Source organism: Myotis davidii, unplaced genomic scaffold (genome assembly GCF_000327345.1).
Source record: "Myotis davidii unplaced genomic scaffold, ASM32734v1 scaffold370, whole genome shotgun sequence".
Taxonomy (NCBI): Eukaryota; Metazoa; Chordata; class Mammalia; order Chiroptera; family Vespertilionidae; genus Myotis; species Myotis davidii.
The window spans coordinates 1,468,054-1,484,264 of record NW_006288615.1 but is presented as its reverse complement, the minus strand read 5'-3'; the positions used below and the strand labels follow the sequence as shown (position 1 = coordinate 1,484,264).

Here is a 16,211-nt window from a genome sequence, read left to right as displayed (position 1 = left end):
AATTATGGTAGCCAACAAGATTGAGACCTGTTAAGACTGGGTTTATGAGCCATCTTTGGCACCTGGGCTAAAAAGTTGCTCACTCTAGTCCTTAAGATCTTAAAAAGAAGAGAAAAAAAAATAGGAAGTACAATTAGTATCCTAAAGTATTATACGAGCTATAAGACAATTTATATTTGGGAATGAGTTGATCTGTGTTTTAGAAGTGATTGGTCTGGGCAGGATCATATGTGATTAGTTGATCATTAATTACAGTGTTCTACAAAAATAGACATTAAGTGCCAGTCATGGACACAAGATCTCTGGCTAATTCAATATATCATTCTCTGTAATCTTATGTTTTAGGCAAAGTAATCAGTTTTTAAGTTTTTCTTCATTTTTTAGTAATTAGACCATACAATTTAAAAAATGAAAATGAGAGGGCGGAACCAGACCGATGAAAGTCGAGCCTCACGCTCCAAGCGTCACCCCGTCACCGCCCAGCTGCTCATGCGTACTGCAGCCAGGCTGACTGCGCAGGCGCGCGGTGGTGAGCTCCTCACTCCCGCCCCTGGCTCATTCTCACTTCCAGTCGTCGGCTGTTACAGTCTTGCTACCTGTTTGTTAGTCACCTCGGCAACGCCTGGTCCCGGAAAGGCCTGGCAGCGCCAGGCCTCTGGAGCAGTTAGAGAGGAGTCACCTTCATTGTTCTTGTAAGATGGAAGCTTCAGGTCTTGGAGTTGGGAGTTGACCTTCGCTTTCCGAGGCGGTTTTAAACCTTTGATCTTTCCGCCACTCCTTCCGCCCCCAACTGGCCTAGTCCAGCTCCATTTGTTTTGAAAGGAGGTGTCGCCTCTGGTGGAGAGGCAGAGGAAAGCAGCCCAGGATTGGCTGGGTTTGTTCAGGGCTCTCCAAAAATCAATAAAGACATATTTAAAGATAAAAAAATAAAAAATGAAAATGAGAAAACAATCTGCTGCTGATTGATTTTTTTTCTGGTTATTTTTATCCACTGTCATCTTCTAGTGTTAAAATTACAGTATACATAATTGTGTAAAGATATTTTTGAATATGGAAATATGTACATGATACAAAATGTAAAAGGCCTCAAAGGATCCTGTTCTTATTTAAATATTTTATAATGTATTCTCTATTGACAATATTTTAACCAGTGATTATTTACACATACAGAATATGTAGCTACATCATATTTGCTCAGCATTTTGCTTAACAAAAATATTGACAAATAGTTTCATTTTTAGTGCAGATAGCATTTTCCTTCTCATTGTAGAGTTAAATAAAACTCTTAAGGTTGTCTTCCAGTTTTATAACTTGTTTTTAAAATTGTGCAATAGTATTTTTTTCATCTATTTTATTAAACACTAGAGACCCAGTGCACAAAAATTTGTGCACTGGCCGGGGGGTGGGGGGCATCCCTCAGCCCGTCCTGTGCCCTCTCACAGTCTGGGACTCTTTGGGAGATAACTACCTGCTGGCTTAGGCCTGCTCCCTGGGTGGCAGATGGCAGGCCTGGATCCCATGCTGGGTCGCAGGTGGCAGGCTGGATGGCAACGGGGCGGGCGGCGGCTCGCGCTGTGCCGGCCTGCCTGCAGTATGCAAATTTAACAGCCATCTTTGTTGGGTTAATTTGCATACTCTGCTGATTGGCTGATGGGCGTAGCAAAGTTATGGTCAGTTAGTATCTTTGTTTTTTATTAGTGTAGATGTTCTCTGTTTTCTTCACTTAGTTGTTTAAGACATCTATTCAATTTTAATTACTTCCTCTGCCCTGTAGTTAAATTTTTAATTTTGCTTTTGGTTATTTTTTTCCCTTTGAGCAGAAAAGATCATCTTTTCAGAAAGCCATTGTGATAACTTTTGCTTGGTGCTTTGGGAGTTGTTTGCCTAGCTGGTTTAATTTTGGTGTTGCTGTTTCTCTTATTGCTTCTCTTCCTCTCATTCTGTAGGTATTTTGATCTTTTGTTGACTTCACTCCATAGTTCTGACTTTTTTACAAGGAACAAGTCATTAATAGGAACCTTTAAGATTATCTTCTTACGGTTTCTTTTTAAAAAATTCCTTGGTCTTTGCCTCTTTCCTGTTTTTGGTGCAAATTTTATTGTATCTGGCAATTTTCTTTTATGATTTAGGGTATTGCCAGCTCTTCTCTAGTTTCATGATAAGTGAAGTTTTATTTTTAAAACTTTTAAATGTTTTTATTGATTTTTAAAGAAGAGAGGGATAGAGAGAAACATAGATTACAGAGAAACATTGATTGGCTGCCTCCTATAGGGCCCTCTGTTGGGGATGAAGCCTGAAACCTGAACATGTGCCCTGACTGGAAATGTATCCTGCCTGGAAATCGATCCCATGCCTCTTGGTTCGTGGATGGACACTCAACCACTGAACCACCTGGGCCAGGCTATTTTGAATTTTTAAGTGTTTATTTATTTTCCTTGATTTCAGGATGGGGGAGGGAGAGAGCCTTTACCCTGTTGTCTCCTTATTTTTTAAAAAAAATATATTTTATTGATTTCCTACAGAGAGGAAGGGAGAGAGATAGAGAGCTAGAAACATCGATGAGAGAGAAACATCGATCAGCTGCCTCCCGCACATCTCCCACTGGGGATGTGCCCGCAACCCAGGTACATGCCCTTGACCGGAATCGAACCTGGGACCCCTCAGTCCGCAGGCCGACGCTCTATCCACTGAGCCAAACCGGTTTCGGCTTGTCTCCTTATTTTAGGCTTGCAATAAGTATTTGGGTTAAATAAAAAAATCTTTTGAATCAGGTGCTTATATTCAAGAGATATTGGAGTACCTATTATGTGCTAGTTAACATGTTAAACAACTGTGAACCTCAAGTTCTTTTGAAAAGGGACATTTCTAAGAGAGTTAACAGCACAAATTGTATAGCGTTAATTGCTTGGCTTACTACTCAAAAGAATAATACACTTTGTGAAAATAATGCCAAAATTAATCTCACTGACCCTTGCCAGATGGCATCTAAGGTAGATTCTCAAGGCATAATTACAATTATAAAATGTGCGTGTTGGCATCAATTTGTGTGTCCAGTGTTGAATTTAGTTAAGTGTCAGGTGACACTTGAAAGATCAAGTGCTTGCTGTAGGTACTGTAGTTTTTAATATGCACTGTGTAAATGAATGTATAGTGTAGAAGTTACTCAGGGTTTAGACTCTGGTGGGTCAGTTCTATTCTTTTTCCACTGTTAAATGGTTACATGTAAACAGATCAGTAAAAAGAAAGTGGTTAAATTCATGTTTTGGAGCAGAATGGCATAATGGCAAGTACAGTGGGGCCTTGACTTACGAGTTTATAAGTACCGCGCGCTAACCGATTGCGCCACTGGAGCTCCGACTTACGAGTTTAATTCGTTCCGAGACCGAGCTTGTTAAGGAGCTCGTTAACTCAAATTACTCTGTCAACTCAATGCAAAAAATTGTCGGAGAGACAGCTGGTATCTCAAAAAAACTCGTTCGTCGGGACACTCCTAAGTCAAGGCCCCACTGTATACTATGCACTGGCATTCTGGAGAGCTGGGTTCAGCTGTAAGGCATGTCCCTAAATAGATGTGTGCTGTGGAGCAATTCACTCTGGATGAGAATTTCCTCTTACAGAAATAAGGTAATCACAGCAGGTGTGGATTTGGCACTTTAGTTATGGATTCTTCTCTCATGTAAGTTCTTTGTGCCCCTGGGCAGTCATCCTTGCCTTTTTTTTTTTCAGTGACTTAATATCAAGCTTTTATGTGAAAAAACTTGGTGATTATTTTCACAGAAATGAAGGTGTATTCATAATTAGAAGAGTAATATATTTCAGGACTTTATAGTTAGTACTAGAGGCCCAGTGCATGAAATTTGTGCCAGGGAGGTCGGGGAGCCTCAGCCCAGCCTGCACCCGGTCTAATCTGGGACCCCTTGGGGCATGTCTGCCTCTCGCAATCTGGGACTGCTGGCTCCTAACCACTCGCCTGCCTGATTGCCCCTAATCCCTCTGTCTGCCTTCCTGATTGCCCCTAACCACCTCTGCCTGCCTGCCTGATAGCCCCTAACTGCTCCACTACTGGCCAGATTGCCCTTAACTGCTTTCCTGCTGGCCTGATCGCCCCTAACCACCTCTGCCTCACTCTGCACCTGGGACCTGGGCTTCCCTCCCTCTGGCCGGCTGCAGGCGCCCAAGATCACGAGGCGGGTGGCTTGTCCCTCTCCTAGGAAGCAGCCTGGCTGGTTCCCATTCCTCACTTGCAAGTTCATTTGTACCTGGCTGGTCCTCATTTCTGTCTCCCCAGTGTTGAGTGTCTGAGCCGTTACAGCGTGATGGCATGATGACTATTTGCGTATTGGCTCTTTATTATATAGAATTATTAAAAGCTGGACTTAAAACTTCTAGTATCAGCATTACGAGATAGTCTATTAGGATGGAGTCTTAAGTTCCTATTCGTTTCAAGTTATTAAAGCACAAATTGTAGTAGTATGGTTTTTATATTACTGTGCATGTGTTTTAAAAATTAATAAAATATGGTAGGCATAAGTAATTTGTCAGTACAGTATAAAAGGCTAATATGCTAAGTGTCCGTCCAACCAGTCACTATGATGTGCACTGACTACCAGGGGGCAGATGCTCAATACGGGAGCTGCTGTGACTTGCATTGGCCATTTACAGAGAAAAGGCACCGCAGACTTGGTGCCCACAAAGCAACACTCGGCTTCCCCCAAGTGGGACACAGGCCCTGCCACCACCCCAGAGCAATACCCCACCAAATTGCAGCCGACACTGCCAAGACCCCATGGCGCAAAATGCAGCCTACAGGCCAGCCTAACCCAGAAATGGTGGCGGTGGGCGCCGGAACACTGCTGCAGTTAAATATTTTACCCTTTGTTCTTGGGTGATCTGCAATTATAATCTGCTTTGTGTTGATATTTGTTGCTGTGTTGCTGACAATTACCTGAGAGAGAATTTGGGGTGCTTCACTGGGCTGGAAAAAGTTTAGCTAAATCAGAAAGCAAGTCTAATTAAGCAAGTTTATTCAACATATATAAAAGGCTAAGTTGACTCATACATGTGCAGTACATATAAAGCTCTCGCTGGCACCAATTGCAAGCGTGTGTTTTGATCTGTCATTGTCAATCATGAATTTGGTTGACACTTCTATTATAAAGGGTGAATAGCGATACTAAAATATTTCTTCTAATTTCCTTTCAACATGCACAAATTGATGCATTGGGCCACTAGTATTCATATAATAAGAATGAAATCATTGTATGTTGCAAACTTTTGGTTCTTATATTAAGGCCAAAGGGAAGTTGAATTTTGGTTGAAGTTGAGGTAGTTGTGATCTTTGGAGAGGATAGGTCAGGATTCACAGGACTGGTTCTTCAACACATGACTTGCTTCATTTGGATTTGTCTGTTATTTAAGGGGTTGAACTTGATCATCCTCAAGGGTCCCTTGCAGCTCTGGATTTGTTGATACCTGGCAGAGGGGGAGACCCTATATTTATCATACGTTAATCTTATATCTACATTTTGGGAATTCAAGTTTCAAAGTTTAACCAAGTCTGGCATCCTTCTTTAAAGATCAGCTTATGCTTTAAAATCAGGTAGCACTCTGATGAATAACTGTCTTGCCATACTTTCTTAAATCTCCAGAATTATTCCCTAACTAGAGGCCCATTGCACGACATTTGTGCACTTGGGGAGGAGAGAGTTGTTCCTCATCCTGGCCTGTGCTTTTTAGCAGTCTGGGAGCCCTCGGGGGATGTCCGACTGATGGCTTAGGTCCCACTCCCTGTGGGGAACAGGCCTAAGCTGCAGTCAGACATCCTTAGCACTGCCGCGGAGGTGGACTGCTGCGCTCGCCAGCCGTCAGCCCAGCTTGTGACTGAGCGGTGATCCCCCTGTGGGAGCGCACTGACCACCAGGGGGCAGCTCCTGTTTTGAGCGTCTGCCCCCTGGGGGTCAACACGTGCCATAGTGACCAGTCATTCCACCATTCGGTCGATTTGCATATTACCCTTTTATTATATAGGATGGACTGTTGGTTGGTAATGGTGCTGGTTGAAAAGCTCTGAAGATATTGGGAGCATTATAAAGGTTAATTTGGTAATTGAGGTGAAATTAACCAGCATGACTTATATTCATTTGAATGACAACTTAACACCCCAGGACATACAGTAGACATTTAATGGCAGGAAGTAGGCTGGTGAGATATACCAACCCCGTTTAATAATAGTATTCTTTGCTTTTCAAAATGAAAACAGCCGTAAAATGCTCTTCTCTTGTATCCATTCTTTTTAGGGTCCAAGTGAAATTGCACTGAGATGGTGTTTGAAGTAGTAAAACTTCTTGGATAAGTTCTGAAATAGACTGGCATTTTATTTAATTCTTTAATTGGGTGCAGTTGTTCTCTAGTGAGCTCTTTTAAAATATGTCTCCAGTTTCTGTACCCACAGAATCAGAATCTTAGGGCAGAGGTCAGGCATTTATAATTTGATGAAACACTATGTATTTAGAGCAAAATTCACTTTTTAAACTATATTGCCAGAATATAAAACTCAGGTTGACAGTGTTTTTTATGGTGAATTTCTCCCCGCCCCCAATTTTATTTTAACACAAGTATTTTTATTCTTTGAATACATGTTTATAATAACAATAATATGTTATTGCGTACTGAGCTAGTGCTATATGTTAGGAACTGTGTTAGTGGTTTGCATGTGTTTTCTCACTTAATGCTCACATTTGCTCTATGAGGTTAAGTTCTTTATCCCCATTTGATAGACTGAAGCACAAAAACGTATATACAGGGGTGGACAAAAATAGGTTTATGGAAAAAGATGTGCAGGTTATAATTATAAAATACAAGAATAAGCTTTTACATAAACCTACGTTTGCCCATCTATGTACACAAGGACTTACAAGTTATTGGTGTTGGAATCAGGATTTGAACTCAGCCAGAGATAGTTTGACTCCAGAGCTCTACCATTGTAACTATTGTGCTAGAGTCATCTACCTTATAGCACCCAAAGGGTAAATAGCAAAATGACTCTTTATCTCAAACTTTGGACCCCCCAGTTTTCTTTCTTGAAGGCAGTTAGTATTAACAAAGTCTGTTTTATGAATCCTTCCATCAATAGACAACATATAAAGATAAGTATATAAGCCTTTTTAATATACATTTACACAGATTGGCGGGGGGAGGGTATACTGTTTCCTCCTAACATATCTTGGGAAGATCTTCCTATATCAGTACATGTAAATTTAATCATCTTTTTTTCCCTCTTAATGTTTGCATCGTATTTCCTTTTTTTTTTCCTTTCTAAAATTAACAGTAATTGCACTAGTAATTTGAACTTTATGACCCAAGCTTATGTAATATATTAATCAATGATGTGGGCATGTATGACAGAAAAATAATCTTTCTACTAAATTGGGTCAACATGTAACTTAAAAGAAAACCTACTTTCCCATTACAGTGCATGGAATCTCTAAAAACAAAAATCTAATGATAGATTTAGTTATGAATAGCTTGCATTCTCTTCATTGCATTCTGTTTGCACCAGTTTCTCTAATGTCATATGGTCTTTCTCTTCCCTCCCCTGTACATGGAAGTAATTAAGAACTTGAGGCTTAAGAAAAATTGTGACATTTGATTTCCACAATCATAATTCTTTTTGTGATGGTAATATTAGCCTGTTGTTTTTTTCAGTTAAACTGATTTTCTTTGAGTATCAGCATTTTTTCTATATAATAATTAAATTTCTTACAGAAAGAAAATTCAAATTGATTAACAGCTGTGCTTTGAGCTAACTTGTTAAACTTATGAACTATGTTTACAATTTCTTTGATGCTAAAAACTGTGAGGTAGGTAATATACTGATAGTACAGAATAAGCAAACGAAATCTAGAGATTAAGTTTGTAGTCCAAGTGCATAGCTAGCACAGCTGATGTTGAAATTGGGGACTATTTCTCAACTTACTATACTTGAGCTGTCTTCTCTTCATTTCTCCATTAAAATATGATAGTTTTATGGTTTCCTTTGTATTTATGATTTGTTATTCACCGTAATACTGTGAGGTAGGCATGACATGTTTTTTCTTTCGTGGCTGAGGACTCTGAGGCCAGAAGTTGGGGCTTGTACAAAGGTAGACTCCTTTTATGCCTGTTCTATCACAGGATTTGAGCCAAGGTGTCCTGACTTTAGGTGCAGTGCCATTTTCTACACAGTGTTAAAAATGTGGAAACAGATTTCTACTTGTACTGTTTTCTTTGAATTGTGAATTCCTGGGCATTTCATGAGAAATCTTAAGTTAATTTTATTTGCTGTGTTTTGGACCTCATACCTCAAATTTGGTATACTTCTGACATTTTATAACACACTAGTCAATCAGTCTTAGTTTAATAAGACAGTGCAACATTTGTGAAGACTATACAACCAAATTGTTTACATAAAATTTCCCCTTCATCTTTGGTGTCCCTTTTTTCTTCAGTGTTATACCATGTATAACTGATATTTTTTCTCATTTTTCTTTTCTTTTAGTGAATGGTAGTGTCTAGAAAGGGTATGTCCCTTCAAGAGAGAGGTGCCAATGTCCAACCGGCCTAATAACAATCCAGGGGGGTCACTGCGACGTTCACAGAGGAACACTGCCGGGGCCCAACCACAAGACGATTCGATAGGAGGAAGGTATGTATTAAATGGTATTTAAAGGGAATTGGGAATAAAAGAAAATATTTTTAAAACCTCATTATGAGGACCAAAACTTGAATGGTTCACTACAAATGGGTAATTTCTCTCTAATTTTTGAGCGAAGAAACACAAAACTGGAATTCAAAGCAGTTCTTTAATCATTCCCCAAATATGCCAGGCTCGAAATAAGAGTTCTTTGTCATTGACATTATCAAAAATCTAATTTAAGGGTGGTTAATATATGGAATATCATGTTTGCTTGCTCTTCACTTTCCTAAACACATGCTACAACACACATCTTTCAACCCTTTGTGGTTCCTTTATGTATGTCTTGGCTTGATTTACTTCATTGAATGGAACTTTCATTTGTTTTAATATGTAGAGTTTTGTTACCTAGCTTGATATCTTTTCTCATTGTCTTGACAACATGGTTGCTGACAGGTTGGTAAAGCAGTCTGACTTTGTTAGCACATTGGTGCTCATTATTTTCTTAGTGGTCTGGTGTTCAGCTGGTCTTTCTAGTTGGAATAGTGGTTGAATAGCAGGTAGCGTGAAGAATCAGATGTGTTCTCTTGAATGTAAAATTCCCTGTTCGATCTAGCTAAGGACTGTCATTTTATGTGTAAGATTCAGAACTTAACTTGCAAGGCCGCCTTTTCCAGTCCATGGAATAATCATGTTTAACTTGCAATAAATAATGGCTAAGTTCTAATATGATTACCTGGTGCAACATTTTTAGGCATTACCATCTATATATTGTTTATTAAGTTGTAAAAAATGTTTTTAAATGTTAAAATGCAAAGAATAAACTGAGACACTTCTGACATCAGGTTATTTCAGTGATTGAGCATGTGGACTTTGGACTGTATAGCTTTACATGCAATTTCTGCCTCTGCCATTAAATAGCTGTGTGCTCATTGTTAAGTCTTTCAGGAAACCTCAATTTTTTTGGTCCACACAATGGGAACACCTATTTCACAGGGTTATTGGTTAACTTCATTATTGTAGTTTGTTAAGCTCTTAGCAGAATGTTTACTACAGAGTTCTGTTCTGAAATTTTTTTATGTGTGTGTGTGGTTTTTTCTGTGTTTTTTTTTAGATTCAGGCGCAGCCACACGTTATTTGTCCTGTTGATTAAATAATGTCACTGCCCCATTATAAAAATGTTGCATATTTATTTTAGAGAATTTGGAAAATATAAAAAAGTGTAAAGAAAAATATGGCTCCACAATCCACTTGTAACCACCGCTTTACTGGCATATATCTCCTTAGTTTTTCATCTATGTGCTCATAAGTAACTTGTATCTTTTGAACAACTTTAGTTTTTATACACATCCTCAGGTTAATTTGGACTCTTGCACATGACTGATAAACATTTTAGGCTATCACACATCACATTGCTTCTAAAATTCACAGTGATGTTTTGGCACATTATCTTTTCCACACATCATTGTTATATAAAATTATTTCAATATTGTATTTTATATCTTGAAAATATGAGTCTGAAACAAATGGAAGTGGTTAATACTAGTATTTAAAGATGCATTGGTTTACATAAAGTTGTCATCAAAATGGAACTCAATTAAATTTATAGAATGACATATTTTTCACTGTAGTTCATGTGCTTTAAGTCAGTAAGCTCAATTGTGAAGGAAAAGAATAAATTTTAAAATGCATTTTCTTTGAATTGTGAATTCCTGGGCATTTCATGAGAAATGTTTGGAATGTCAGAAAACATGCCAAAGAATATAAAGCAAAGTAAAACTATGGGTTCCCTTGTTCAATAATGTAGACCATTTTAGTTTTCACAATTTCAACCTTTACATGTCTTCAAAAAACACTTCCCCACAAAAATGCTACACAAAAGAGGGCCTATTCACTTTTTAAAAACTATTACATGCATCATTTCCTATATCTTTAAACATTTTTTAAAATGTGACTTTTGAAGTCTTTATGTTCAGCTGTGTGGCTATACCATAATTTAGTAATAACTGAATATACATATTTTTCTATTAGTAAAATAATGATCAGGGTATAGAAATTTAGATATTTAGCCAAAAATTTTATCAGTTAATTAAGAGTGCAAAATTAGAATTCATTGGACAGCTTGATTCTTTTGCTCAAAATAGAATCTCAGAACTAGAAGGGACCCTTTCATCAAACCCTAGACTGACTTTTGAAGTCCCATGAGAGTGTTACTCTACTGGAAATTTTCTAACCTTTAAGAAATCTCTCATGATTTTGGGGAGTGAGCGAATTGGGATTAATTGGGAGAGAGCAATTGTAACTATAGCTTCATTCTCTTTCTCTGACTCCTGTAGCTTGGCTCTCCTAAGTAAAATGCTGTTATTGTGGCTTTTGTTTCCTAAAAACAGTAGACTTGGTCTTGTAAATATATTTACCGTGATAGTGATTTTAAAATGGTAATAAATAACAGCATCTACTACAACAGCACTGGTGTGGAGTGTTTTAAGTTAAAATATATTTTAAACATATCTTTCATTGGAGACTCACAGGAACTCTGTGCTAAATATGTAATCCCTGTGCAATAAATATGGTAGCTTGCTCAATTTCACCCAGTATGTAGAGTCCAGGACCTGATGATTACTGACCTCTTGACTCTAAAGTCAGTGATTCTTTTCATTATGTCAAACTGTCTTTACTGCACAAACCACCTGATTCATATGATGAAGGGCTTAGAGGAAGGTGTGAAGAAATTATAATTGAAGAGTATTAACTTACCCAGTTTAAAAGTAAAGTAGCAGTTTTTCCCTGGTAGAATTTTTTGATCCACTCTGTTTTCTTCCAAACTTGCATTAAGCTGTCTTCTTTTTGTAGCTTTCTTACTGTGACCTCACCTGCCCTTCGCAAATCAAGGTCACTTACTTTTTTTTTTAGTAGAAGAGTTTTTCATCATTAAGATAAAAGAAAGTTGGATCTTTGGGATATATTAATCTCCTGATTATTCCCTCTGCTCTTTTTCACCCATCCTTCATTTCTTTCCATAATTGAATTAGACATCTTACTCCTCTTTTATCATTTTTTCTTTTCCCTTTTTCCATAATTTTTTGGGCTATAGCTGATCTGTTCCTCTCTTTTCTGTTCTCTTTTTCTTTAGGAAATCACTCCCTTCCACTGCTTCTCTGTTGGCTTGCTCTCAGGGATACTTCTAGCCTTTTCCACTTCTAGTACAGGTATTTGTAGGCTCCTCCTCCCTCTTGGCCATGCAGTAGCATTTTCATTATATCATTGTGCTTTTTCTTGTTTTTCGCAAATGGCAGTGGTGGGATTGAATTCAACTCTATAGCAACTTTGGTTAAGATTGCTATAGTGTTAAGTTTCTTCTTTGATACTTTTTTTAATATAAAAACATAGCATATTAAGAACAGAAAATTGAGAAGCTTCAGGAAAATTTAAAAAACAAATTTAATTTGACCACCCAGAGATAATGGTGTTCAATATTTCTAGTCTTACTTGTTTTTTCCTTTTTACTGAATTTATTGGGGTGACACTGGTTAACACAATTATGCAGGTTTCAGTTGTCTGCTCTATTTTTACTCCATGATTTTCTGTGATAAGAAAGCCCATGATTTACCCCAATTTTTTCCTGTGAAATACATTGCTGTGCCTATCCCATTTGACTATGGCTCTGATTTCATCAAGTGAAATTCCATGAATGGGTTTACAGAACCTAAGGGTATGAAGATTCTAAAGCTTAACAAATTGCTAATTTGTCTTTCACAAAGATCAGACTGCTTTATTTGTCATTTATTTTTATTGTGAACCAATTTATACTTCTACTTTTTTAGAGTGCATATTTCTCTCCATATCCTAATCAAAACAGCATACTATTTTTAATAAAGATTTGTGGAAAAAAGGATTCTTTCGGTTAAAGCTCCTATTTCCTTGGTTACTATAGAGTTGAAGATCTTCCCACATGTTGGCCATTTTTACTTATGAGTTGCCTGTTACTGTACTTTGTCTGTTTTAATTCTGATTGTTCTTTTATTAGAGCCCTTTATAGAAAGGCTATCAACCTATTGACATGGGCAAATACTTTTTTTAGTTTTATTACTTATTATGATTTAATTTATAGAAGTTTTAAAAAGTAGATAATCAGGTCTGTCAACTCTTTGTTTCTTATCTTCCTTTGCCTTCTCCATCCCAAAAGTAAAATTTCTTCTCAGTTCTCTTATGGTTCCGTTTTTATGCTTTATTGTAATCTGTCAAATTTTTTAATGATGTGATACAATGATTGAATTTAATCTACCTACATTCTTACCCCCATTAAAAATTTTGTAATTTTAAATAATTATTACTGAGTAAAAACTCAATTATGAGATCTATAAGTTATAGCTTTTTGTTAATGTCAGAGGAGTGAAACTTTTAGCCAGCATTAATTAGACAGAAAGAAACAGATTTATATTTTGCTTCAAAGGTCGTATGGGATACAGAAAAACGCAAACAGAAAATAAATATTATTCAGAGATAAATCTATGTTAACATTTTGATTTTTATTTCTGGAAAGTTAGCATGTAGGTGATTACTTTAAAGGTAATTTTGGATCCTGCTTAAAAAAAAAATCCGTATTCTAATAAACATTTTTTGTCCCGACCTGCGGGACAACAACGGGGGAACCAAGAGACACCCTAGGAGAATGAGGCAAGCAAGGGACACGAAAGAATGGAGGCAAGACAGGATTCTGATCAAGCCTCAAACTTTATTCTTACAGCGGCAGAATATATACTGTTTTAGGGACGGGGGGTGGGTAAAGGGTGGGTAAAGGGTGGGTTATCTTTTAACTCCTGGCCAATTTGAAAGATATAGGTGGTTTCTGGTAATTAGGAGTTTCTGAAGGAACCAGAAACTTATAGTTCTTAAGATGGCTTTGTCTAAGCCAATATTTCTAATGGCTCCCAACAATTTTTCTCACGTTGTGAATTTTTTAGTTAATTGTTTACAAATGGTCACAGTATAAATATTTTCCATGATTACAGTTTTTGGATAGGTAGATGGTTACAGTGGGCAAAGTTTTTGCTTATGCTTAAATGTTTGTATTTCAGGTATCTCTTAAGGAGGTAGATTCCCTGACATGCAATTTCTTTGGTCAAAGGGAGTTTTTATGGTTAATTTGTTTTACATACATTTTTTTTTTTCTTCAATCTACCATCAGGAAAAAGAATGCTTTTTCTCACCATTCTGTTTGTGTTATCTCCATTTTGCATATTCCTACTAATTTAATTATATTTATAAGGAAAAATTGCATTAAACTTATTGTTACTTTTATAGTAACGAGGTGTTAAATATAGGAAAAATAGATTTAAGGAGTGAGATCTGAGTGAGAATACTTTTTGATGCCTTTGTACTAGTAAGTTTTCAAATGTTAATCTCCCTTTGTACCAGTAGATAGGTGAACTGACTTTTTAATTTGTTTAGCAGATAGTTGCCCCTCTTCTTAGAATAGTAACCCTCTTTGTGGAATGATCCCCCTCAATTCTTCACGGAATGCATTTTGAATGGCAGTTACTCTTTTTCAACATGACCTTACTCGTTTCCTGGCTACCCATTGCCTACTCTTTGGCTAAAGCTGGAAGAATCTGTTGTCTTCCATCTTTCTGAGCTCAGTGATGGGACTAGGGTGATCACATGATCCAAGCTTGGAAAAACTGGAAACTTTTTCCATTCTGATTGCAAAGGGAAGATGTGAATCTGAAATTGCCAACTGCATATCTTCTGCCTTATGGAAGAAGGTGGACAGGCAGAGAAAAGCAAATCTAAGAGAGTATGTTTGTATTAAAGTTCCGACAAGTTTCAGTTCCTTAGTTCCTTTAGAGCTATGTTGACTTTTGCCTTTAGGCTTATTTAGCTGTTTTGGTTCTAGATATATCCATGCATTATTTTATTTTTTGCATTATTTTAATAAAGCCTCTTTTGGCTTTCGAATTGAGTCTTAACCATAATGTAATACAGACCCAGTATAAGATTATATTTATCTATTTGTTGAATGCTATGCTAGTAAGCACTGTGCTAGATGGTAGTTATAGAAATTAGAGTAGAATAGCCTTACAAGCAGTTTCAACTCAGTAGGGAAAATGGCATGTAGGTGATTATTAGACTCGGGTGAGAAACATTTCTAGAAGTTGATCTGGGCTCTGAAGGCTGAAGAAGCAGTTGTGAAGCAGATTGTACATCAATTGTATTCTTCTCTACTTAAAATCGTAATGTGTGGAATCATTAGTTACTACCAGAGTTTGGATTTATTACTCATTCTTCTGTGTCACTTGTTGCTTTGATCATAAGTTGTAGTTGTTCAACACTGCCTTGGTAATGTTGAGAAGGTTATTCTGACCCATTAGGTCTTGGGTCTGCAAGGCAAGATTTATAGTGTAGTGATAAATTGTGCGTGGTTGTGGCATGGTGGTCTAAGAAGGAACTGATTGTTTTTCTCTAGTTGGAAGTTGAGCACATCCTATATAATAAAGAGGTAATATGCAAATTGATGTTACTCCCTCACAAGATGGCTGCCTATGACCAGGCCAGCAGTGGGGTTAGTGAGGAACGACCAAATAGCTGAACAAGCAGGCTGCGTGGGGCGACCAGGCTGGCAGGGGGGTTAGTGAGGGACAACCAGACGACTAAACAAGCAGGCTGTGTGGGGTGACCAGGCCAGCAGGGGAGGCAGTTAGGGGTGACCAGGCCGACAACGGGGAGCAGTTGGCTGCAACCAGGCAGGCAGGCAGGTGAGCGATTAGGAGCCAGCGGTCCAGGATTGTGAGAGGGATGTCTGACTGCTGATTTAGGCAGTCGGACATCCCCCAAGGGGTCCCTGATTGGAGAGGGTGCAGGCTGGGCTGAGGGGTTCCCACTGCCGCCCTGTGCATGAATTTTGTGCACCAGGCTTCTAGTTAGATTATAAAACAAATTTGAAGGTGTAATTAAGCTCCAAATAATTTATATTTGGTAATATGTAGTTGTATTTGAGTTGTGAATGTATCTGGAATAGAAATTAATTTCAAACACAATTTAAGACTTGTAATGTAAGGAATTAACTACTTGTTACTAGCCACTTTTCTCATTTTCCCTATGTGCTTTCTTTTAATCCTCACCCGAGCATATTGATATTTTGAGAAAGAGAAAGAGAGAAAAACAAACATTGATTGGTTGCCTCTTGTATGTGCCTGGACCAGGAATTGAACCCTCAGCTTTTTGGTCCATAGGACGATGCTGTAACCAACTAACTAGCCTCTTTTAGATGTCCTCTGAATGAGAAATGTTTTTAAATGGTTAGAACTGTCTAGGATTTTACTAAATACCTGTAAAAGTAAATTAAAATATGATTTGCCTAAAAGTAAACCAGTGACATTTGAAACTTGTTTTCAATTGAAGTTAATCTTGAAAGCAAATAACCCAGAATTGATTATAGTCTGTTCTGTTGTAATGTGGGGTTTTTTAATGTGAGTGAGCCCACATACACTTGATGAATAGGAAAATATTGTCACTATAACATGTAAGTACTCTTGGTTCA

General features: G+C 37.7%; 1 protein-coding gene across 1 annotated transcript in view; it reads left to right on the top strand.

The window, feature by feature from the left end:
- Positions 1-16,211, top strand: part of TRIP12 (thyroid hormone receptor interactor 12) — a 121,980-nt gene that overhangs the window by 21,077 nt on the left and 84,692 nt on the right. The window contains exon 2 of the mRNA XM_006760405.2: positions 8,537-8,683. Within this exon, the coding sequence (XP_006760468.1) occupies positions 8,586-8,683 (98 nt within the window). The 5' untranslated portion in view covers positions 8,537-8,585. The remainder of the gene's footprint in view (positions 1-8,536; positions 8,684-16,211) is intronic.